Genomic DNA, 24,726 nt, shown 5'->3' with positions numbered 1-24,726 from the left:
ATTTAGTGTGAAGCTATGACGTCCATACCGTACTGTCCAAGGCCCACTCGCTGAGACTTATACAGCAACCGCACCAACGGTGCAGAGACAGCCTCTTCAGAAGTCGTATGGCGCACAGCTCTGGATGACTCGACATATCAAATCCAACGACAAAATGGAGATCCCGATCACGTGCAGATACGCTGCTGACTCAGCGATGACCCGCCTCCGGATTTCTGTGGACAAACGGGGCAAACAGGTAAACAGACGGAGCTTTCTCCAAGCCACATGTTCTGGGGTCGAACCTCCGAGGCTGACGATCACGCTCGCCTTCTTCCCCTCATTTCCCCAACTTTTGCATATACAATTTTTCTTCCCTTGAACAGGGATGAAATGTGACTTCTAAAACCAGTCTTCCAGACCTCACCCTGCGTGTAATAGATAGCCGCTAACCGCGCTCGCAATGTCCTACTACGGGGATAACCGTCGGCGACGGGTAGCTGGGAGCGGCTTTGGCGTATCAAGCAGGCGGACAGCACTCGGGTACTGGGCACCTCTGGCCTTGACGGTCGGTATTGCGACGATCGGTCTTGCCGCCTGGATATGGAGTGAGCGAAATGACGATCACGGAGATGATGATTCCAAGGAGCGTCGGGAACGCGAAGGGGAAGATCTCCCTCCTGGCGAACCTGGCGCAGAGTCCACCGCCAGGACAACAGCGACCGACATCTGCGGCGAAGCACAGCCAGATGACGGCAGTGTAATAGCCCGCATGCAGGGCGCCCTGCGCCGCACCCCCATTCCGCAGCAGATCTTCGATGGCGCCCGCAGAAGAGTCGCCGCGGGCATGGCCGCGGCCGGTGCTATGGTCGGGGGCGCGCTGACATCCATAAGAGAGGAAAGCCAGGGTGATTTTGAGGACCATTCCAGATGGTCAGAGGAGGTTGATTCGAGAAGAAACCATGGGGCTGCAGAGCCGACCATGAGTGGAGCAATACCCGCCCATGGGGCAGCACAGGTCTCTCTTGGAAAGAGGAAGACTGTGGCTATTGTTGTATCTTCTGTCTCGTCTTATGATGCTCTGGAAGAATCGACCTCTGAGCATGTTGTACGTTCTCTATATATCCACCGTAGTTTCTCAGAGAGCTAGCTGACTATTCTTTTATAGTCCATCCTTTCCCATCTACCTGAGCATGTTGATGCAGCAACTACAAGACTCTTCGTTTTAATCTACGCTCCTGATTTAAAGCATTCCGTTAATCGAGGGTCTTCCTCTCGCCCCGCGCTCTCTGCCGCTTCATCTTACTCTAATATCAGAACTGAAGAGGCAGAAGCATCAGGCGAGCTTCCCTCGGGAGGAATGTCCACTATTGAGCCTCGACCTACCGATGATGCCGAAGGGGAAACTTCCCTCTTCAAAACCCTATACGACCAAGCCCTGGCTCTTGTTGAGAAGGACACTATGGTTATGCCGTTCAGCACACCGTCTGGCCACGTACATATTCTGCGGCATCTTTCGCCGGATATTGTTTATATTCAAGAGTCACTGACGGGTAATGAAGGTGAAGCCGTCCACCACATCGCTGGATGGGTAAGACAGGTAGTGGTGGTTGTGGGCGATGAAGGCGGCCATGGTGACCTCATTGACAGCGAGGATGAATCTGTCCTTGCGGATAAGGGAGAAAGGTGGTGGCAGAAGGAAGGCGTCACAGGTCTAGGGAAGCGGATTGACGTTGTGGACGGACTGCGGACAGGAGATGATTGGAGACGAAGAGTCTCCGGCTATGATTAATGGACACATGGGACAGCTGTTTGATACGGCATAACATGGGATTCTATGCATCTTTTGCACTCTTTGTGTTGGGAATGGATGGTAACCATCTGATGATCCTGGGTTTCGTCTGTTTCGGTCTTTCCCTTTTGGCAGTGAACAGTTCGGAAGATGAACTACCTGTTTTGGGTTCTGTTTACACTGGATTATTGAGCAAAAATAAAAACAAATATAATCAACTACATGAAAGTCGATTGGTCTCAAGACATATATTTCACCTTCTGGGTGCAAAGCGCTCCTTGTCCCTTGTAGATTTTTACATTGCTTGCATTGATATGTTTCTGTAGGTACATTCTAGAGTCTGTTATCACTATTGCTCAAGTTGATAAAGGCAGATTAACCGAGGCTCTTAGAAAATACATACGTACCCAGATAGAGATATGCTGCTATGCAACAAATGAGGTGCCAAACGTTAGATGAACATACTTCTTGAAAAGGAGTACCATATCCACAGAGACTCTTTACCAGTCCAAAAAAACAATCCTTATGACAGAAATCACAGATGATATGTTCGATCTCAGCCTCGGCGTTCTTTGAAGCTTTTGGCCCCTCGATAAGGACTAAGCCGCATCCGGTAGTCATGTGATACGCATCATTGAGGCTCAACTCACCCGTTCTTGGCATCAAGAACTCCGTCTTCCCATGGAGAGCGTCATCTTCGAGGCGTCGCTCGTACCCATCGTTCCACATTCTTCTGGCCCCGGACCATCTATGGATGCCTGATTTTTAATGTCCCTAGAACTCTCATTCATCTGCTTCTACCCACGATCTTTCCGGTGAGCTCGCTGTCGTGGACCTCTCTCTGTTCCCCACATGTCTCGCGCGTCGGCTCTGTCATCGACATTCGGCGTTCGGGACGTGTCCTACATCCTCGCGGTGGCGATTTGATAAGTCGCGCCTGAGAGCTGCTGGTCGCAGTCGCATCGCGCGGCTCCTGTCGATAGCATGGCAACTGCCGTTTCCAAACCCGCCTCTCACCCTCCGAAGATGAAGCGCCCTCCCCCGCCTTTCGCCCAGAACGGGGTCAACGGTGTCAAGCCTTCCCAGCCCTCGTCCTCGCCGTCGACTGCTTCGAAGCGACTCCCTGGCGCGAGTCAATCTGCGTCGGCGAACTCCGCCGGTAATTCTGCGGCGAACAACGGGAATAATCGGACTGTAAACCGGCCGAAGAAGGAAATGCAGAAACAGGGAGAGCCGCCGTCGCGGTTACAGAGACCAACGACAAGGACAGCTACAGCGGAAGTTGATCGCCGCATGGCTAAGAAATTCCCCGAGCCGTATGGTGGGTTGACCCGGTGTGGTGCAATGGATCGCTTAGGCATAGTACGCGTAGTACTGATATACCATTCTTCTAGTCAAAACAACCTCATACATCCTTAAGAAATACTCAAAATGTCCTCCCTCTCTCATACTCCATCTCCATCCGACGCATTTCCGCTTTGATCAACAAGATGGAAGTTTCCCGTATAACTCAGAAATGAAAGTTATCATTGAGCATATCCGAGCCGGGACGGTGCCCCATGATATGCTGGAAGAGCTTCTTCGAGCTGGCGTGCGGTTTTATGAAGGTGAGCTGATATTGCCTGGTTTATACGACATACCCGTGCTCATGCGCTCCTAGGATGTCTTATCGTTCGTGTTGTGGACCACAAGTCCGTGTCGGCTCAAGCAAATAAGTCGTCCAGCGCCTCAGGCGACGAAAAGAGTGCCCCGTTTTCCATGCATAATTATAACCAGCACATCACCCCGTCAGCCTATGTTCCATATCCGAAGCAAAATCAAACATTATCGGGTAAAACAGAGACGAAGAGTCCAGTAACAGCACCTGGAAGCCAGTCGGACGCAAAAACCCAAGGCGATGAGGCCGACGCACCTCATGAAGATGACAAAGAGACCGAGACCGAGGAAGGGGCGTCGCAGAAACAGCCTTCCCCAAAGCCTAGAGTTTTCACCACTGTCCTGCATCCCACTCCACGCTCTCTCCAAGCAGAGTTGACTCTCCTATCTACGACCCCTGACCCCAGAGCCGCCGTGAACAGGAAACAACCTGGTTCCCATGGTGCTTCCCGTGCACCTTCGTCATCTACAGCTCCTCATCAATCGGCTTTGTCGACGAACGCGGGCGATCGTGGTCCCGCTCCTAAGAGACAAAAGATGCTGGTTGAGCCACAAGACCTTTTGGAATGTGAATCCAAGCTGATACGGGCATTGGCTCCTCCTCTGTATTTGGAGCCTGTAGACAGCCTTGCTGCCGCTCAGGATTTACTCAAATTCCTCGAGAGTCCATTGCATCGCGATCCTCCTCCGTCACCGAAGACGAGAAAACGAACAGTGGCAGAGCTTGCTGCTGACGAGGCACTGGCTGCTGAGGAGGAGCGGTTCATGCTTATCATGGATGAAAGACTTGAACCTACTACTTCAGCCACTGCAGGAGGTGCCAAGTCTGCTGTTGATGACGCAGGCGGTGCTGCTCCGTTTGAACCACGATTCTCCCGGTTCAAAACTCTCGAGAATATCCGCATGCAGCATGAAGAGAAGGCGAAACGGGAGCACGAACGGAAGCTACAGCAAGATCACGCCAAGAGGCAGCAGCAGCAGGAGCAAGAAAGAGAACGACGTCGTCTTTTGGAACAGCGGCAAGCTGAGGAGAATGCCAAGGAGGAGGCTCGACGACAACAACTTGCTGCCCAACAAGCACAGGCGCAACTGGCGCAGCAGCAGAATAGACATGCCATGGCTCAGGCCAATGGAATGGCCCAGGTTTCCCAAGGGCCACAGTCGTCGCCGGTCGTCCGCAACCAAACTCCTCACAGTACATCGTCACCACTTGTTGGGAGTACAATGGCTACTCAAGCCGGGGTGCCAATGAGCATGACGGCTTCTGCCCAGGGAGCAGGAAGTCCACAAAGACCGCCCTCGGCCCTGCAGCACGCTCATCCAGGAGTCATGGGCCATCCAATGGCTCCCTCAAGAAGCCAGCAAGGACAGAGCCGACATGGAACGCCGCAAATGACTCAAGGAACTCCTGCCATGTCCCATGCTACTCCCGTCATGCGTAACGTTACCCCTACACAGCGGATGGGCCATGCTAGTCCGAACAACACAACCATGGCTCAGACACCAGTGATGAACCACGCTATGATGGGCACACCGCAGATGAGCAATGGCATGGGTCTCACTCCTCAGCAGCAGATGTTGATACAGCAGAGGCAGCAACAGATGCTAGCGCAGCAAGGCCACGTCGGACATGGGCAGTTTACTCCTCAACAGATAGCACAGATACATGCTCAACAAAACATCCAGCCTCACCAGCAGCACATGATGCAAGCGCATCAAGCCCAGCAGAACCATCACCAACAGCAACAGCAACACAATTCAATGCAAAAATTGCAGAGCCAACAAGCATACCAAGCCCAGCTAATGCGCGCACAGTTTGTGCAAATGCAGGTGGCTCAACAGCAGCAGCATAATCAACAACAACATCACCAAGGCAGCCCACATCAAATGACTCCCCAACAGCAACAGCAGCAACAGATGCTTGTTGCAGCGGCGCAAGCAAACGGTGGCCATCTACCGCAAAACCTTCAAGCCTTCAACATGAGCCAGCGGTATCAGCAGCTGTACCAGCAGCAACTCCTTCGCCTGCGACAGGAGATGGCTCGGCGCTACATGGCCGAGTATGGCCCGCCTACTCAGTATCCGCCGCAGATTGCACAGCTTTATGGACCTGGGTTGGAAAAGCGCGCTAGGATATATGTGCAAGAGGTGATGCGTCAGGAGCGCGAGTCGAGCCAGCAGCAGCGCGCCTCGCAGGCCGCCGTCCAGGCACAGGTAATGCAACAGCAGCAACAAAATATGATGCACAACGGGATGGGGAAATAACGCCTATCATAGTGTGATGCTGGCTGAGATGGTTTGTGGAACGATAATAATGTTTTCCCTTGTTTTCATTCTTTCCAACGTTCAAAATCGGAATGGGAGTTATGGTCGTGTGGCTGGGAAATTTAACTTCGTGCTTCTTTTCTGTCTTGGAGTGATGACCATACAGCAGCTGTCGGATCTCGAAACTGATGGTTGGGCGTTTTCATCTGCGGTGTTTGTGCTTCTGTGGATTCTTTACATCTTTCTTTGCATGGGCTTGCAAGAACCGCACAAGGACAGGAAAGGAAAGCCTCCGGAGAAACTTGATACCATTTTTGCATAGGGCTCTTTTTCATAATGTTTGTCCACGTCCTCCGTTTCCTTCGCAATTTCTCGACAGTTGTGTAGGGCAAGGGGAGAGACTACTTCTCGGAGGAATGGATTGATGACGGGCAGTGAAAGGATGTTGTTAGAGAGAGGTAAGGCTAGAGACGCTCCTTGGAAAGAAAAGCCCGGGTAGAAAGAAATGACTCATTGGACCTTTGGGCGGCTGTCTGTGGTGTTCTTCTACTTCTTAATTTTTTTTATTCTTATCTCTTTTCCAATTCGCTTCATTTCCAAAGGCCTCAATGACTCCGAGGGTCCTTTCTTGCGCCGAACCTGGCCTATTTGCTTCGCATCTCTCACTTTGGTGTGGGTGTAGTTAGCATGGCTGGAGCTCGCCGCAATTGTCGATGTATGTATGCAGAAATCATCCTTATGCGTGTATTTATTGACCCACAATGTCATTCTATGTTTTTTGTGACCTAGCATGTTTCATGGCTAGTTTTGGGCTTCTACTTTTTTCTTTCTACAGTCTGCGGCCTTTAGCACCTGAATAGTTTTCTGGCGGATCTTGGTTGGCCGTTAGTATTTGGAAGACACTGAGAAGATAAATTTGTCATGATAATTGCCTCCCTCCATCTACTTGCTGTCTCCAATTCCAAATTATGTGTCTATCAAATCACTTATGCAGGTCTGAATTACCTACCGAGCTTTCCCCTCAACCTGAAGCGAAACTTACTGGTGTTTTGATCGAGCAGATGGCAAACACGGTAATCTGAGCGCATATGTTTATTGAATATCTACGTGAGAGCTTGAAACCCCAAAAATCATAGTGACGTCTACTGTCCCATCCGAGCTTGCCAGGATGGGTTTCTTGGCAAAAAGGTTCTATACATGAGACGTACCCAAAGAGGAAAGGGGAGGCAAAAAGCAAGGGGGTGAGAAACAAGCAAGCCACCACAAACCCACTCAACAAAGTAATTCTCCAAACCTGACTACCATGGTAACAGTGACTCCTACCTACATAGGTACATACCTGACTCTTTAGCCCCTCAAACACGCGAATCCATCCGGATCAGGGCCACCTATTGATCTCATCTGATGGGGGTTTCATATAGTCGAGTCTGATATATGCAGCACTATTTGCCCCCTTCTTCCCCCGCACCACAAGTCCTTTGCTATCATCTATTACTGCATAGAGCTATAATAGCCCTATACCATGGATCCTTCGAAGCTTCGCTGCTTGGTGCCAGTTCTTGGCAATGAATGGCTAGTTAGTTCCCTATATCCTAAGGCAGCGAGTGAGGTGCGTAGTCGGTACTCTCACTCGAGCTAGATAGATTTGAGTTTATGTCTGAATTGAATAATTGATTCTATCTCGATGCTTGCGTTGGCCCTACCTTGCCAAGGGAGGTAACCTCAGTACTACCTCCTGCTTACGTCTCGAGGTCGTTATCCAAGACCTTTACTTGTCTTTCTTTTCTCCCATCCTCTTCATTGCCCGGAGGCAAAGACAATCGAAATGATGGTTTCAAAGCAATAATAGCGAGACAAAGGCCAAGGCCAAGAACCACGACGATTTGTTTCCTCACTCTCTCAGCCACCTTCGTGGCTGTGCCACTCTTCTCTCTCTCCCTCTCTCGCTCTCTCGCTTAATCTCTGTCTATTGAATCTTAATCGATCAAGCTTTCCAATCTGCTTCCCCATCATATCTATCTCGGGGATAGCCCAGATCTCTTTTATTTTTCTCCAGCTTCAGCTGCGCCACAAATTTGCCACGCAAGCTGATGACCAGTCCTAGGCCTAGGACCAATAATTGGTAGGTTTTCCAAATAGTATTAAGGTTACAATGTATCTTGACGGCTCATCTCGTCTCTCAGATCCTATCATATCCTATCCTGACCTATCCTCGTATAGTCAGTCAGTCAGATTCGGCGTTTTCCGTCCGTCTGTCTGTCTGGTTGCCACGGTCCGTGCGGTTACTGATCTGCTGATTTTATTCTGTCGCTAAACTTTGAGCTTAACGTATACGTTCTGATAGATACCTAGGTAGGACCATAGGTAGACAGACAGCATGGGAAAGTTAAGTTTGCTACGTACGTACATAGATAATAGGTACAGTACATACCCAGCTGAACGGAATGAGATGACTCGGATTCAAGATTCAGCTTGTATCCATGAAATGAACTTCAGAGAGAGAGAAAGGCAAAGGTGACGACTGTTGTTCGCAGATGGAGAAGTTCCTCGTGAGCAAGTACGTATGTACACACGTACCTACATACCCCTTCGACGGCATCCCTAGGCAAGTCCGTCCGGGGTGCATGCGCGTACCTGCGTCGTGCATCGGCATCGCAGGGCTTAGGTTGGGTTAGGTATGTATGCGGCGACTTGGCCTGTCTGGGGAGGGTTGTTCCCCTTCCAAGGTTCTTGAGGTCGACTACCTCCACCATATCAGGCTATTTGCCAACCTCCCTAACCTGGGTACCTGGGTATACTCTGTGTAGTGAACGGTGGTTCTATAAGCTAAAAATCCTTAGGTGGGGTTCTAAGTAAAGGTCGAACTTGGTTTGGTGCTGTTTAGTATGCGTGGAAGTCGAGTGAAGTGCGTATGTGATTTTATATATATATATAGTTGTGAAGTTTGGATATTCACCTATTACCTACCCGCCTACCTCGACATTTACTCCCAACTACCAAAGGCCACTCATAATTGATATTTTTATATATTCAGAGTCTCAACGGACTCAGATAAGATCTCCTTAAGGTTAACTAGAAGATAGTAAGGCGAAGATGTTACACGAATAGAGCAGTTGCAATCGCAATCGTCCGCAGCTAAAAAAGATATGCCAAGCTGAACAGACGCAACGCACACGGGCCGATCCAGGATACCTTATATATAGCTAATGTACTGCACACAAACCCACAACTGTTATATAAACGATCTGGAATTATTCTCCGGGTATCACGGGGATCGCCGTCGTGTACATACTTGCCACGGTGTCAGTCACGGGTGCTACATCAGATTTAAGCACCCTATGATAAATTGATCGTCTAATTGCCATCCTTGCTGCTGGGACTGGCTATATTGAATCAAGATTTAAAATTGAAACAAAGTTAGGAAAAGTGGGAAGGACTAGGCTACCTACCTAATTGTCCAGGATATACCCCTCAATTGGATCTAAGGCAAAGGGCAGATCCAGATCCAGATCCCAGGGCAGGATCCATAGGGACCGTAACCTAACCTTCCTGTGGGATCTCGATGAAGGTGGGCCGGATGACACCATGCCATAGTGCGACCAGCTGAGATCTCTCCCTGGATGGAAAGAATAGGAAACCAGGGGTTTCCTATCGCGGTCCATTTAGCTGGACCAATTCAAGATCGGTTGAAGCAGAGACGCACGGGTAGGAATCGCGCCTGAGACAGAGACAGAAACAGAATGTTCACCTTAGAAGCGTGCCAAAGAATCGATAGCTCAAAAGTCTGGAGATAGAAGGTTTCAGGAACGCGTTGTCCTAATTGAGTTGAGAGGGGAAAGGAAGGGAGGGGAAATGTCTCGTTCAGTGTCTAGGAGGGGTTTGTAGGCGACTTTTATTTGAACAAATATGGGTGTTCTTCTTGGCAGGGCCTTTTCTTCTTGGAGGTGCTCTCGATGCAGGTACCGACCGAAACGAGGATATTCTGGTCCTCCTTGCTGCGGGAGAGCCGCGTGCTGCAGGGGTCTATGAAGAGATAAATCCCTAAAAGAGAACCTACTATCAGATTTCACGAGCAGGTTAATGACGCATGCAGACAGAATATAATAATCTCTGCCAAGAAACAGATTTGATGTTTTCTATCGAATTCGTACAGTGTACTATAGTCACCTGAAACGGGAACCACAAAAATGGATATCATACCTACTGCCCGTAACCCGAATTCTATCTGATCAATACGATGGTCGTAAATTATGTGTCCAGCGGCTCCGGGGAGCAATCCGAGCACACAGACCCGTGGTAATGGTAAGAATTAGGTTCGGGGGATTTCCCGTTGCTGCCGAAAATGAGAGATCATGTATTCCGTAGGGTCGGCGTTGGTCCAGGAGAAATCGTGGCCAATGCGAATGGCTGAATGCCAGAAACACGGGAAAAGAGACGCACACGTCCAAGTTTCCGGGGAGGTTAGCCTGTCTAGGTTATCGGTTCGTGATGCTACTAGAATTAGTGTACCACGCAGCAGCAAGAGATGCGCTGAATGCAGCCAATCCTTTTGACAGGTAGAACGCGGATAAGGTCCAGTTGCCGCGTGGGAAGAACCCTGTCAGTAGATAGATCGAGCCTAAGGAAGGTGGATTAGAAGTGTCAGATCCGACTCTTAACAGCCATGGATATGCGGGTAGGATGTATCCGAGAAGACGGGCCTGCAAGTGTGAGGCTGGCGCTGCCGTGCCGTGCGGAAGTGATAGCGAACGACCCCACCGAGAACCTCCGTGTTTAGAGCAGCAACCGGCTGAACCGCCACAGCTTGCAAGCTTGCGTACACAGGATGACAGCGAAGATGTCGTGCATGAATCGAGGACCTTCGAATGTATCTTAGCAGCCGTGGCTGTGTAGCAGAGGAAAAAGCAATATGGAGGCACAAAACCATATGTGCTGGGGTTGGACAGCGTGGCGCAGCCCCAACCCGATCTCTTAGCGAGTCCACTCACTATACCAAGTGGAACAGCTGGAGAAGACCCAGACGGGACGAGAGATGGTGTCCATGGCGGGGTAGAGAAGACGCTCTGTTGCGACTGGAACCGTGTTGGGGATGCTCGCTGATGGCAGATGGCAGAGTGTCAAACAGCAAGTGGGGAGAACGGCTGCGAACTCTGACGACCAGAGTCGAACCCTAACGCTGTACTTGTAACCGAGGACTCGAAGGCTGCTCATCTCCGTCTCACACGCTCTGCAGTCGACATGACTTCCTGGCAGACGTGCGCTGCAGTGCAATGCGACGCTGACTTGCTTGCATGAGAGCGTGCTCTGTTCTGTTTGCTCGAGGTATTGTTGTGCGTGCTCTCTCGCCACAGACGACCGATGATGTCTCTGGCATGTATCGTCTCTCGAGGCTGCAGCTGCCATGGCAGGCAAGCTTCAAGAGACCCGTCTGCGCCGAGGACGTCCTACGCGGGTTCCTGACAGTATTCCCGCCTGGTTCTGCACACCCATTCGAGGAATGTCACGGTGGGCAGCGGGAAGAAGCATCGAGGAGATCTCAGTGGGCGGCGAGATGCACCGACGCACCCCCGCGACACATCAACAGCGAACCCAAGCAATCATTCCTGTGCGTTGCGCTCCGCTCTCCGGTTGGCCGGAGGTCTAGTCACCGAAATATTGGATCGGAGGCTTGACAAGTGACAGATCAGAAATTCAAGATCGATCATCTCGCGCTTACTGGACGAGTGCCAAACCGTTACGTCGACGCCGCAACTTCAGTGACTCGCCGGCTTTGCGCCGTCTCCCATTAGGACAGCGTATTTCCATCTTTAGTGGAGAGACCTGAGGAATGGAATTCGTGTGTCGCACGGCTCCGCTTCTTGGAAGATTTGACAATTTGACTTCATCTCACGATGGCACCATCGAACCGGATGTCTAGATACGGCATTACGAGCTTCGTCCAGAGCAGGAAAACGAGGATCGGATCCTTCAGTGCTTCCAGTCCCTACGTACTACGGGGTACACTCCCAGAGAGCTATCCTACGGAGAGTCTTGCTGTCGCGGAGATCTTGTTGCCTCATGGCGCAGAGGGCCAACGATACGCCAGCAACTGGTATCTACGATCTGCTGTATGCAAGATCGCCTGGGAAAGCTGTTCCAGGGCCTGTGATAGGCGCGTCCGATTGCTACACGTACAGGCCGACAAACCTGCACGTCCCAATGTGGGCTGGTGGAAGGCGACTGGGCGAGGCCTCAGGCGCCAAGAACGAGGTTCATGATGTGCGTCTGATCGCCCGGCGATAAACTCCACAGGCGACTGAGGATCCCGCTTCTGGAACGGTGGAGGTATGTACCAATACTTGGTACCTCACAGCAACTGTGGCTTACTCAAACCCATTATTTGTCATGCGTATTGTACCTGTTCACCGGCAGGCTGGCAGTCTTAGAACTGTGTTGACATCCTTTCTTAGGTGCCATTCGAGGACCATGCCACTGAGTGTACTGTGCCCTGGGCATTCCTGCTCCAATCCACCACTCTAGATCATCCTCACCCGCGTTCTGGCCGTGGGGGAAGATCTATATTGCACACAAAGTACGGAGAAAGTCGCTGTAATTGTTGGCCAGGTTGGCACAGACCATCCGCATCGACCAGATTGACTCAGGTTACTTACCCGGGATCCACTCCCCACGGCGGAAACGACGCGAGATCATACTTGGCATCTTTGACATTTTGGACAATAGGCCAGCTCGTTTGACATCGCCCCCGCCAGGTTTTCATCGCGGAGAGCGCTGGCGATCTGCCGTCTGGGATTGAATGGCTTCTCCTTCGCCCATTGGGGATCTCAACGGCCTCACTTGATCGGGAGTTACCTGCTCCGAAGTCAACCCGGTTCTTGCTCGCGTTATCGAGTATCGTATTGCAGCAGTCCATATGTACCCTCTTCGCACTTGCCTCAGACAGGTCTAGACGGTGGCGTAGGTCGAAGGCCGATCATTGATTGTATCTTCAGTGGCGTGCATCCGTACCTGGACACTGCATCAGAATGCCATTCATCCCACCGCACAAGCCATGCCAGTCGTCTTCCCCACATGGAGATGCACAGTGGCGCAGATCATTCAGGGTCCTGTCCGGGTATCGCATACGCAGGTCCCAGCCGCCGATCCGGGAGCACTGAACAGGGTGGGAGTGGAGAGTCTTAACCAGACGAAGCAAGTGATTAGCACCACTTGTAACTCTACGAGGAATCGCAAGAACCCAAATCAAGCAGCAGAGCGGAGAAAGTTAAGGTTTAAGCGCGCTCACATTTCAGAAGAAGCGTCTGTCCTATGGAACGGAAGGCCGTGTCTGTTGTGAGCATTCCATCCTCCATTCCCTTAAGCTCTACGGTGGCTTTCTCAAAGCTGCTTAGCGTCTGATACGATCCAGATTGGGCCAGATGCGGTTTTGCTATCGACGGAGTCCATAACGGTCTAGCGACTACCAGCATTAACACGGTCCACCCGGGCCACTGTACCACCAGCAGATGGTAAAAAAAGTGAGGGATGGCTGAAGGAGGCTCGGTAACCTTCTCGAGGAAGTCGTAGGGCCACACTGCAAGGTCAAGCTGTCAGGGAAGCTAAACAAGCAACGAAACCTATAAACCAAAACCACCCCCCCCCCTCGTTCAGCCTGTAAGACACCCTTCTATCCTTCGAGTCCCATACAACCTTTCCAGTCGATCCCCTTGCTGGCTCTCTTATACAAACTCCAATTTCAACTGAGACCTAGATTCGAAGCGCGTTTAAGGGCTGGTCTTCCACGAGGATCCAGGCTATTCCCATCAACCCTATCGAAACTTGTTCGAGACAGTCGCGACCCTTTTTCACGAGGTAATAGGCTAGTAGGCTATCAACAGGTAGGGTGGTAGGTTTTGCCGCCGTTACCAAGGAGACATAGCCCACATTCCCAGGCCTTGCTTTGGCATCATAGGCACGCGACGCGCTTTTTGCCTTCACGCTCTCGAAATAGCGATGGCGTATGACTGTGAGTGATCGTCCCCATCTCTCGAGCTCAGTATATGAGGCCTGGAATTTGCTATTTCACCTCGTTGCCCTCGATTCCCAGACCTGTTTCTTCCTCCACTCACCCAACATTCCTTTGTCCCATTAATTGATCAGACATTCCCTCCCACGTTCTTTACCCAACGTTCTTTACCACTCGTGCACGAGCAGAATTCCAGGTGCTCAAGCCCTGAGTTTTCTTCGACCTTCGTCAAGAAATTTTGCGAGAACAGGAGCCTAACAGTCTGAACAGGTGGAGATCTCGTCGACCCTGTCCTCCACCAGAGCGACCACGAGACAGAGGACAGTGAAGACATGAGGTCTGAGTACAACATGTCGGACAGACTTGCAATCGACGTCGAGTCGTTGGGCTCGAGTGGGTGTCCGTCTATGGCATCGAGCTTCTCACCCATGGATTCACCGACCCCGACCCCGACAACCCTATATAGGCAGGGATCACTCGCATCGCCAGGTTGGCCTGAGGGGGGGTCTTTCTCGGGCCAGAACTTCGACGCAGCACGGTCATCATCCACACCGTTGAGGAACGGTTTGAGGCTGCCGGACATGGCCTCAACTGACGGAATGCAACTGCCGTACGGCAACATGGACGGACAAGAAAGGATGCCATTTTTTGACTATGTCCCCGGCTATGGCGAGCACGTCGATCAGTTCTGGATCCCATCGGACATGCCTAAAGGATATGACAATGGGAACGCTTTCCCCTATCATGCATCGATGGCACAGTATCCCCAGATGGCCCGAGACTACTACCGCAACAACCAGACATCTTTTCTTCCCGAGTCCGCCTCCAACCCCTGTCTCTCTCGACCTATCTTCCACCAGCAAGAACGGCTGCCCAGTTCCATGTCAATGAACAACATCTCCCAATGGATGCCATCCGCTGAAACCATCTCGCCCCAAACGATCACTCCATCTCAAGCGTTTCCCAACGCTCCCGTTACGCCCCCGCCTTCTTACTCAGCATTCCCTACTTCTGTGGGCAGTCTCAGAACGCAGACACCAACGACATCTTTGAGGTCAAGTCCTCTCGCGACATCATCTGGTACGGAAAGTCCGATGACTCGCGTGTCAGCCGGCACCCAGGAGTACAACGACGATGAGCTGCAAATTTCTCCCGAGCTCCAGGAAAGCCTGAGACAGAGGCCTCAGCGCCGGCCTTCGAAGAAGACGGTGAAGAAACAACCCTCCAAGCAGAGCGTGAAGCTCGAGAACCTCCCTTCTATCATCAAACAAGTACAGTTTCGATGCAAAGAGCCTGGGTGCAAGGGACGGTTCAAGAGACAGGAGCACCTTAAGAGGCACATGAAGAGTCATTCGAAGGAAAAGCCACACGTGTGTTGGGTGCCTGGTTGCAACAGGGGCTTCTCAAGGAGCGACAATCTCAATGCACACTACACCAAGACACACAGCAAGCGGGGAGGTCGCAACAGATACGTTGCTACGTTGGATGAGACTAGCCCTGACTATGATCCTGACTTCCGAGGCCAATTGACACCAGACGGTCGCCCGATTTATGGATCAAAGCTCGATGACCCGATTCCACAGAGCCAGGATGCTGATGGAGAAACTTGGGATGAGTAAATATCTCTGGGATTTGCTTGCCAAGCATCCTACTCCTTGGGAGGATCTCTTTTCTGCCTTAGACGGTACACACACAGGGCAAGGCAGACCCTGACCGGCGCCTCGCGGCACCCTTGTACAACTCCAAGAGAAGCCCTTGAGACACACTTTTATGTTGCATAATTTGTCTTTACTGTCTGGAAATTTCTATCTACTACACATTGCACTTTTCGATACTGGTTGTGGATATTGGGTGGGATGGGCGGTTAATTTGTGTTTCTGTATTCTTTCTCTTTTCTGGAACTGTATGATCACAAAGCGCTTTGTACTGTTCGTGAAATACTTGTGTGGAGTTATTGGACCTGGATATGAGCTAGTAGGCGATAGTGTTAGCCGAAGTGAACAAGAGCGCATAATTATATTCGACATTGTCATTTCCCATTCAGCACACTGAAGACATGTGACCTCATGCTACATCCGGGATGCCTTTACTTGGAAGTTCCTTGCCGTGACTTCTCTCTACCGCTAGTCCTCAACGATGCACCGAACAGCTTTGGCATCATGCGCCATTGGTATGTGAGATGGTTCTCAAGACCCATCATGAAATTAGGTACTCTAACCATTTCTATCTAGACAATGCCTCATTTCCATGACTTACGCTTACTATCCTCTATAGGGCCCACACTGAGCTGCAGCACATCCCGTTAGACAAATAACTCACCGTTTCCCTGCTCAGTTAATCCAAGAGAAACCTTTCCGATGTTTCCACCCTTCTCGATGATCCTATGGGCTTCTCGAAGACCATGTACCGTCAGTCTTAACCGGTTCACCAAATGACACTTGATTCTCCCGGAGTCAATCAGTTCCGCCAGTTCTTCCAAGATCCTATGATGCGACTCTACATCCAACTGGTAATATGGCTTTGTACCAAGCAGACACCAGATGAAGGAGAGGGACTTGGCCATGAACTGCGTTCCATACATTCTTGCCTGGCCTTGCACTATCGAGCAGATCTTGCCAAACGGAGCCGCAATTCGTGCGCAGACCTCCATGTATTGGTCAGTCGTATGGGCTATGAATATGTACCTGCGATCTCGTTAGCCCAGCAGAGAAGAGGAAGATCGGGTACCAGTGACTGATTCCTCTCCACCCCTTACTTCAATGGTATATCCAGGTTCAGTTTCTGGAGCTGCTTCTCGAGATCTTCTCTGTGGTTCAACACATGCGTGGCTCCCATCTTCTTGGTAAACTCGATCGTGTTCGGCCTCGACGCCGTCGTGATCACGGCCGGCAGGTTGAGGATCTCGCGTGCAATCTGGCTCGCGACGGCGCCTACGCCTCCCGCCCCGTTTATGATGAGCAGGGCGGCTTGCTCCCCTTTCTTGATCTCCAGTCGCTCCAATAGTGCCTCGTACGCGGTAACGTATGTCAGCGGCATGGCAGCTGCCTCGGTCATGTCTAAAGTCTTGGGCTTATGGCCCACGCTCCGCTCGTCGACTGCTTGATACTCCGCGTTCGATCCTTGTCTTATCGGACTCCCAGAATAGAAGACCTCATCTCCCTTCTTGAACAGCTTACAGTCGGGACCCACTGCTATGACCGTCCCGGCGGCATCATAGCCGCATATCTGATACGGCTGCGGGACGTGCTGGTAGTAGTCTGGGAAGAGCCATCATCAGAACGGTCGCCGTGTCTATTTAAGGCTTCAATTTGTGATCCCGCGGACACACCTGGATAATCGTCGTATTTCCCCGCGCGGACTTTTACGTCAACAGGATTTACAGAGCAACCCTCAACTCTGTTGTGAATTGGGTTTCAGTCAACACCTGACGCTACAGTGTAAGATGATTTAACGGCGCACCGGACTAATAGATCGCGACCACTTGGACCGCTTGGATCAGGAACTTGTTTCGCTATCAGATTCTCGACCGGTCCATATTCCTCAACGACGATCGCCTTCATTGTTTTCTCGTAATGGCAATAAGGCGCAGGCACGATGTCAACGACAAAACAAGCAATTGACTGCAGCAAAGCTTTTTAGGTGTCCCAATTAATGGCCTGATGATAATTACGAAAAGAAGCCGTCTCTGCCTTAGGACCTATCTACCTGTTCCGATATCCTGAGATTTCCTCATCAGGGTCCCGGGCATTTCGGGATGTCGTCATAATGAAGGGAAACGGACGTAACTATGTGTATAAGCAGCTATACTCTGTACTCCTTGGGCACCAGTCAGGTCGGCATACCACGACTAGCAGCTGCCAAGACGCCTAGCAGCCCTGCTAAATCTCAGTTAAAGTTGATTAAAGTTCCCTGGTATGGTCAATCATCTCTGACATTGTGGCTATTCCGTTCTGAAGATTTGATATTAGAAACAGGGAAAAAAATGAGAATGAGGATCTGCACCTCGATATACTCCGTAGGAAGAGACTGCATGTTTCGGAGAACTCCGGATAGACTTGGGTTAAGCCGTTAGCCTATGCAATCTCATTGAACTATCCGGCCAATCAAGCCAACTCCTCCCCCACGAATCTCTGAAAATCGATATCTACACAAACAGGTTTTCTACGATCTCACCAAGGGCCCGAGCGCGACGTTGCCCGGGTGTCAACACGCTCTCTTCCCAAGTATATACGAAAGTTATTTATACGAGAGTCAAGACTCACGAAAGTTCAATAATGTCCTCTCCGCCACATCATCCTCGGATTTCGGTATGCAACCCCGCAAAACTCGTATTTGCGATCACGTTGCCCTTCTAGTCTGGTCTTGCCTGGCCTGGCCCTGGCCTGCAACCTCGACACTTGTGTGAAGACCATGATCGACGTCGCAGCTATAGTTCACCACTGCTATACCCGAAGAGGATACTGTCAGGGCAAAGAATGGACATCCGAAATCCGAGAAATGAAGTTATCAAAAAATAAAAATGGTAAAACAAACAAGACAACCATTTGGAGAACGAACATGATGTCACTTCGTGAGGAAGAAAGAGGAAAGGCCTGGAAATCCCCTGCCTACTTCCAGTGTGGCCTACCCTACCTACCTACCCACTTTCCTTCATATCAATATCCATTATCCGAGACGGAGAATTTGCTATCGCAATTTGGAATACTGTATCTCGGAGCACTGCACATATTAAGAATGGGACTGGTCCGCCGTCCTCCGTACATACTACGGAGATGGTTTCCGGCGCCAAACGTCAAATCAAGCATCAGATCCCAAGAACCCGGTCCCTGGTCTAAGGTCTTCAAGTCCCCGACCATAACCCCTGACCCTGGTCTGGTCTGGTCTGGTTTCCCATCGATCGACCCGAGTGGATACAATGCAAGATCATTCACAGCCGAAGCCCTGAAAGACCTTAATAATGAGGCTGCGGGGTCCGGACCTACCTCGTCGCATCATAATTCTATTTCGGTCATGACTTACGCCTTCCTAACCTATTATGGTCTAGTGGACTTTCAATGGGTTGAGTGTGGATTATGTAAGGAAGTTACCATAGTGGTTTGTGCGGGTATCCGTAACGGAGCAGAGTTGAGTTTTCACAAAATTTTTTGTGTTCACTATTTTTCATTATTTTTGGCGCCTTTGTTGTTATGCTGTCCTTTTGTCAACATCATGGTTATGCGCACATTTGGCTGAGGGCCCATGCAAAAGGGGATTTGAGCAGGTTGAGAAGTTGACAATGATCGGCTCACTACAACAATGATGATGATTACAGTTGATGATGTGAACCTTTGGCACGGTGTGTGAGAATGTTGTACTTGCTTTGTTGATACTGATGTGCTTTCTCTACCCTGCGAATACCTTGATTCATGGTGTCTCTTTCCTTTTTCCTGCTCTTTATCTTCCCCTGCCTTTTCTCTACATCCTATTGTATCTTACGACTGCGACCGGTGATAATGGTGGATCGAATCTGGCATTATGGTGATCCATCCATCCATTCATCTACAGGTCGCACGCGTGGACATGAAGAAATATCCCTCCTGACCCTCAAAGATACCTACACAGTACTCGACAGCAGGTTCCTTACGCAGCAAATGCTTGCAACCTGCTGTTACTTGTTACACTGAGTTGTGGCAGTGTGTTTATGTCTCATTCTGTCTCCTGGACGATGATGACCCCTTTTCTTCCTTTGCGCGAGGCATGCATGCTGTCAACATGCTTGCTGATGAGTGCAAAATAAAAATCAAGCTCAACAGTCTGAGTCAGGAGGGAAAAAAAAGAATTGTTCTTTTATTCTGTATTATTAGATAGAATAGGAAACTTGAAGCTTTTTAAGAATTTTTAATATGAGCAGTTCACAATGTTAACATACCTTCTATTAATGAGTCCAGTCCCTGGAAGAGATTCCCTATTACTGCAAAGAAGAGTACCCGTGAGTTTATTTCTCTCTCTCTCTCAATTATCCTTCCCAGACACGGCAACCCGTTCCGTTGTCTCGCTATCACCACCACCACCCACGGGCGACGATTGTCCCTGCAACGGTGCCGAAGGATCCTGCTCATCGACATAATCCCTCGGCTCACTCCACACCCTCCAGTCGTTTATCTTCCGCGGCGGAAACGCCACACAGAGACCCCAATAAACGAAGAACGCGATCAGAAACCCGACGGGGTACGCGATGTAGTAGAACCGCTCGACGCCCACCGGCGCATGAACGCCCAGCGCGCTGAGGAACCCGTAGAAGTTGGTCGCAACGGCGACGACGTACGCCGCGAAGGCGCGCGGGTTGACGCCGTGCAGGAAGTGGTAAGGCGCATGGGGGTCGCGGGTGTAGAGGGCCGGGATGTCCAGGTCGCCGCGGTTGATGATGTAGTAGTCGCAGATCAGGATGCCGCCAATGGCGGAGAGGAAGATCTGGTAGGAGGAGAGGAAGTTGATGAAGACGGATGCGGAGGCGAGGAGGTACCATGGGCAGATGGCTACTGAGATGACTGGGACGGGATTTAGCTCTTACGTGCTGTCGACAATAAAGTATACGACCGTTGGGTCTTTATGGGTACAAAGGGAATTCGATTACCTGCGCAGACGAAGAATCCTCGCCTAATATTTATGTATTTAGGCAGAAGAGCAGCTATGTCGTTTCCTGCTCTAAGAAAACATCAGTAACCAGATATAGTTGATTGACGTCGGAGAACTGGATTTCAATAAGCCTTACGGAATCGAGTTCTCGAATATAGCCGAGAATATCCCCGAGTACACAAAAGCTAACGAGATAAAAAAGCATCCGGCACGATTGCGAGCCGTATATTTCTCCCCTTCCATTAATTTATTTAGCACGTCGAGTGGATTCCATACGAGCTGTTTGATTTCCATGTCAGTATATATAGACATTAAACGCATCAGGAGAATATATACGGACCTCGCCAAATATTATCTGACTGCTCGCTGCGATGATCGCACCAACAAGGCTGACAATGAGGTTGGAAAGGGGAAAGGAGATAACCTGCCCCAGGATCGTATCATTTGGTCGACGCGCATATCTTTGAAAATCTGCCGCATTTGAGATGAACGTGCCATAGGAGGCTAAACCAAGCCAGAAGAATTTCGCAAGCATCCATGACTTCTCTCTACCGTGGAGCTTGGAACCCTGGGTTACGACTGGACCAATACCACCCGCGAGTGTGAGGGTCCAGGCCAGCATGGCGATTGCTGAGCAGACAAAAACGACCAGCTTCGCGTACACGAGTCCTCTCATCTTCGGTATTGGAATGACCAGAAACGCGCATACGACGATCCTGGATTGTCATCAGTTAAAAAGGGACTTCAAAGCGCTTTTCCATCAAGCTGGTTGGAAGCATCAGATATACCAATAGACGCCGTAACAGATCATCTGCGCCGAGCTCAAAGCAGAACCCGATCCCATGGTATTCTTGATCCTTGCAATGCTGGGGAAAATAGCATGCAGCATCACACTATTTCGTGACTGAGGTCAGTGAACGTTGTTCCATGTCGATAGTACGGGATCGAAACGTACTATACACATTGCCCGCCCTGCACCATATTGACACCATTCCACACGATAGCCATGATAGCCCTATTGAAGGCTGGCCACCAAGCACCGTATACTCCGAAACTTGCGCGCGCAAGGACTGGATACCCGATACGGTACATGGCACCCGCTCGACCGTTGACGGCAATGAGGATCCCGGCGAGGATTTGACCACCGAACATGCACCCGACACTTTCCCAGAGGCTCAATCCCACGGATTGACCCGTGGATGCTGCATACCAATTGCTCACTGTGGCTATGGCAGAGAACCAGAACGTCAAATACGTGCGGAACGTCCATGTTCGATCTTTGACCTTGACCGGTCGGATATCCTCGTTGCTGAGGAAATTGACCGGTCGCAGCTCTCCATCTGCATTCTTTTCACGTACCACGAGCCTGGACTTCAGCTTCAGAGCAAAGCCCATCTTATCTGATGTCTGCAAAAAAGAGAAATGCCTAATAGAGGGGGTGCCATGGGGAAAGTGGACGGCTTTCCGTAATATTGTTGTCCATGGGGAAACGCCTATCATTTTCTGGACATTTGATTTGCTTCTCGCTTATCCCCCAGCATCTGGATTGTCGCACTGGGAAGCACAGAGGTCATTGATAAGGGTGGGAAGACAGGCCTTATCTTGTCGAAAACGGCGCCACTGCAACTGTTATCTGCGTTGTCATTCGAAGTCCTTCGGGCTGGGCTCTAGGAGTGTACTACCGCACGACGGTAACTAATATCAAGCGAAAATGAGGTGCAGAACATGGTTAATTGTGTGGTAATATGAGTGGGTAGAACAGACACTGTCAGCAGTGAGCATTAACATCCTCATCTGACCACGAGTTTATCTTTGTATACAGCCAACCCTGAATCATCAGATGTTGTACCAAGCCACAGAAGAGGGCTGTATGGACGACAAATTGTAGGACTGCGGGAATAGCCAACGTTGGACGAGCAGCTCATAAGCTTTGGATATTGCAGATCGCCTGTCATGTTGGGTCTGGGGAGTAAGAAAACATGTCATCCCATCCAAGGATAGAGTTGGATCCATGTCTAGCCAGGAACCCTCCTTCGAGTTGTCGTTAAGTAGCGTGTTTGACCACCCAACTAATGTGGTATCGTCGTTGCTCGATGACGGGATTCATGTCCAATCGTCGTTGAACATCCAAGTGCCAAGGATGTAGTGCGGTCCGGGGTAGTAAGATGAGGTCTATGCTGCGATAACAGCTGCCAAGGGATAGGCACTGTATGGCCGTGAGTCAGTTCGAGCTTTAGAATTATCTGCAAAGAGCCGGGGTTGTAATTCTCGGGTTACCACAGCTTCTGTGCAATGGTATGCAGTATCACCAAGCACACCGATATAACAGTCTCGACCGTCGTTTCTCAAAGAGTTCGGAGGCCTTCTTCCACTGAAGATGTCAATAGAAAGAGAGACATTGTGAATTCTGACCTCTGGGTCCCCACATTCTGTTGAGAGAGTGAAACCGTTCTGGCCTTGCTGTGGTTGCAGAGTTATCTCCCCATCTGGGAGACATCAAAATAAGTGGTGTGTCGGCCCTGACGAGTGTTCGGCTATCCAAGAGGCATGGATTGATGTTGTCCCTTCCTATATCACTAGCCAGGTATTCTTCTTGATGTTTTATCCCGCACATATTCGACCTCCTGGCCTATGAGAAGGTGGTCTAGTGGTATGCTTGTCCAACGGACTCCGTCTGTCAAGTAGGGAGTCTAGAGAAAAGCGGGATACGACGATCCGAGACCTCTAAGGCCTTGGATATAATGCGGAGAGAGTCGAGAGATCTTCGAACAGTGATGCTCGGCCGGCTCCGATAGTCCCTCCATGTGTCCCTCAAGTAGATCTTATCTACTACCTATAATGCACTTGTGGACCATTTGATTTCTTAAAATATGGGGTCTTATAATAATACTCAGCGGAGCGTCTATATTCCCATTCGATTAATTTATCTGCTCTGCATATTACATATCACTGAATTAGACCTACATCGCACACAAGAACGAAAGGACATTATTCCAGCTCCGCCTCCGCACCGCCTACGGTCCGGTCTATCGTACCGTCTCGAAGGCGCCCCCGCGGCCATGCTCCGAATCAGAGATCCCCGTGATCTGGAACCGATCTACAGCGATGACATCGAGCAGAGAAAAGCAGTCGCTGCACAGATCCGCCAAGAGCGGAGTCCAGCGGATTTTTCTATATCAAGAACCATGGAATTGCGTCTGAGGTGATTGAAAACACCAGAAGGAATTTGCGAAATGTACGTTTCAGCAGATACTGGGGGAAGGGAATAACTATGGACTGCTAACAGACGATCATAGTTTCTTCAACCAGCCTAAGGAGGTCAAAGAGCGTGCAAGCTCTTCGCAGTCTAGGTTCTTCAATGGATATAAATCGTTCGGGACCGGCTGGGCCAGCCCGACAGAATCGCGAGGTTAGCAAGTCCCGTTCTAAATAAATTGCGCATATCCGTGCAGGTGTTACACTGTAGATCACGGTACCACTCGTCCGTTCTTTGCACCATTCTAACTGTTGCCGTCCTGAATTTGTACTACCTTACAGACATGAAAGAGAGCCTTTCCTGGCGATGCACCCCTGACTACACCCAATAGAGCGCTCCACGATCCCGCCAGAGTTCCTCGCAGACATCCTTCACGAAGAATTCGTCTGGGAGAAAACGTCCAACCTTCCAGACCTCAAATCTGCATGTCTGACCTACTGGCGCGCCTGTCTAACCCTGGCCCGAAGGCTTGTTGGGATCTTCGCGCTGGCGCTTGACCTGCCCGAGGATGCATTTGACCACTTGACCACATACCCCCGGCGCGGACGGCACCCTCAACTTCTATCCAGGGTGCAAGAACGCACAGATGGCAGCTATCCCGCGGGACAACGTCGGTCTTGGTAGCCACACGGATCTGCAGTGCTTCACGTTGCTGTGGCAGGATGATAGTGGCGGGCTGCAGGTGCTCAAGCAGAGCGGGGAATGGATCCTCGCGCCCCCGGTCCAGGACACATTCGTAGTTAATATCGGCGATTATCTCATGCGGATCGCGAACGGGAGATGCTTGAGTACCGTTTACCAGGGCGCTGAATATGACTCCTAAAGATCGGATTTCAATGCCATTTTTCTTTGGTGAGAACGTTTTCTTTTTCTCCTCACTGTATTTGGTTCACATGTATAACTGTGTTAGATGTGCTAACCAAAATCTGTAGGTTTCAATTTCAACGAGACCGTCTCTGTATTGCCATCGTGTGTTGATGCGGAGCATCCGCCATTGTTCGAGCCTATCAGCAGCGGAGAGGTAAGTACATCGTACTCTGACAAATTCTCGGGTCAGAATTTTGCTTACATGTCGTTCAGTGGTACCAGCTACGCTTCAAGCAAGAAGCTGAAGCCGGCAAGACAGGTTTTCCGGAGCCAATTGTCGACAAATGAATGCAG

The 24,726-nt window shown here is 50.4% G+C and overlaps 8 protein-coding genes across 8 annotated transcripts; 6 read left to right on the top strand and 2 right to left on the bottom strand.

Annotated features, from left to right (window-relative positions):
* Positions 1–442: 442 nt before the first annotated feature.
* On the top strand, positions 443–1,771 carry VTN00DRAFT_9516 (uncharacterized protein; the record flags this gene model as incomplete). Its single annotated transcript, XM_069436485.1, has 2 exons — positions 443–1,087; positions 1,148–1,771. 2 exons carry the CDS (start codon positions 443–445, stop codon positions 1,769–1,771), a joined length of 1,269 nt encoding a protein of 422 aa, XP_069285101.1.
* A 984-nt stretch (positions 1,772–2,755) lies between these two features.
* On the top strand, positions 2,756–5,692 carry VTN00DRAFT_9515 (uncharacterized protein; the record flags this gene model as incomplete). Its single annotated transcript, XM_069436484.1, has 3 exons — positions 2,756–3,092; positions 3,166–3,378; positions 3,432–5,692. 3 exons carry the CDS (start codon positions 2,756–2,758, stop codon positions 5,690–5,692), a joined length of 2,811 nt encoding a protein of 936 aa, XP_069285100.1.
* Positions 5,693–11,093: 5,401 nt separating this feature from the next.
* Positions 11,094–11,336, top strand: VTN00DRAFT_9514 (uncharacterized protein; the record flags this gene model as incomplete). The annotated part of the gene is made up of 1 exon (XM_069436483.1): positions 11,094–11,336. One exon carries the CDS (start codon positions 11,094–11,096, stop codon positions 11,334–11,336), a length of 243 nt encoding a protein of 80 aa, XP_069285099.1.
* A 1,404-nt stretch (positions 11,337–12,740) lies between these two features.
* On the top strand, positions 12,741–13,137 carry VTN00DRAFT_9513 (uncharacterized protein; the record flags this gene model as incomplete). The annotated part of the gene is made up of 2 exons (XM_069436482.1): positions 12,741–13,021; positions 13,098–13,137. 2 exons carry the CDS (start codon positions 12,741–12,743, stop codon positions 13,135–13,137), a joined length of 321 nt encoding a protein of 106 aa, XP_069285098.1.
* A 544-nt stretch (positions 13,138–13,681) lies between these two features.
* On the top strand, positions 13,682–15,313 carry VTN00DRAFT_9512 (uncharacterized protein; the record flags this gene model as incomplete). Its single annotated transcript, XM_069436481.1, has 2 exons — positions 13,682–13,694; positions 13,965–15,313. The coding sequence occupies 2 exons, from the start codon at positions 13,682–13,684 to the stop codon at positions 15,311–15,313; spliced, it is 1,362 nt and encodes a 453-aa protein (XP_069285097.1).
* A 683-nt stretch (positions 15,314–15,996) lies between these two features.
* VTN00DRAFT_9511 (uncharacterized protein) lies at positions 15,997–17,254 on the bottom strand (the record flags this gene model as incomplete). Its single annotated transcript, XM_069436480.1, has 4 exons — positions 15,997–16,378; positions 16,450–16,951; positions 17,023–17,090; positions 17,154–17,254. 4 exons carry the CDS (start codon positions 17,252–17,254, stop codon positions 15,997–15,999), a joined length of 1,053 nt encoding a protein of 350 aa, XP_069285096.1.
* A 2,431-nt stretch (positions 17,255–19,685) lies between these two features.
* VTN00DRAFT_9510 (uncharacterized protein) lies at positions 19,686–21,704 on the bottom strand (the record flags this gene model as incomplete). The annotated part of the gene is made up of 6 exons (XM_069436479.1): positions 19,686–20,221; positions 20,308–20,378; positions 20,446–20,588; positions 20,650–21,025; positions 21,098–21,202; positions 21,265–21,704. The coding sequence occupies 6 exons, from the start codon at positions 21,702–21,704 to the stop codon at positions 19,686–19,688; spliced, it is 1,671 nt and encodes a 556-aa protein (XP_069285095.1).
* Positions 21,705–23,368: 1,664 nt separating this feature from the next.
* On the top strand, positions 23,369–24,720 carry VTN00DRAFT_9509 (uncharacterized protein; the record flags this gene model as incomplete). The annotated part of the gene is made up of 5 exons (XM_069436477.1): positions 23,369–23,511; positions 23,606–23,718; positions 23,897–24,175; positions 24,498–24,586; positions 24,646–24,720. 5 exons carry the CDS (start codon positions 23,369–23,371, stop codon positions 24,718–24,720), a joined length of 699 nt encoding a protein of 232 aa, XP_069285094.1.
* Between the last annotated feature and the right edge of the window lie 6 nt (positions 24,721–24,726).

Source organism: Thermoascus crustaceus (genome assembly GCF_041956765.1).
Source record: "Thermoascus crustaceus strain CBS 181.67 unplaced genomic scaffold VTN00scaffold_7, whole genome shotgun sequence".
Taxonomy (NCBI): Eukaryota; Fungi; Ascomycota; class Eurotiomycetes; order Eurotiales; family Thermoascaceae; genus Thermoascus; species Thermoascus crustaceus.
The sequence above is the reverse complement of the archived record's forward strand: the minus strand, read 5'-3'. Positions and strand labels throughout refer to the sequence as shown.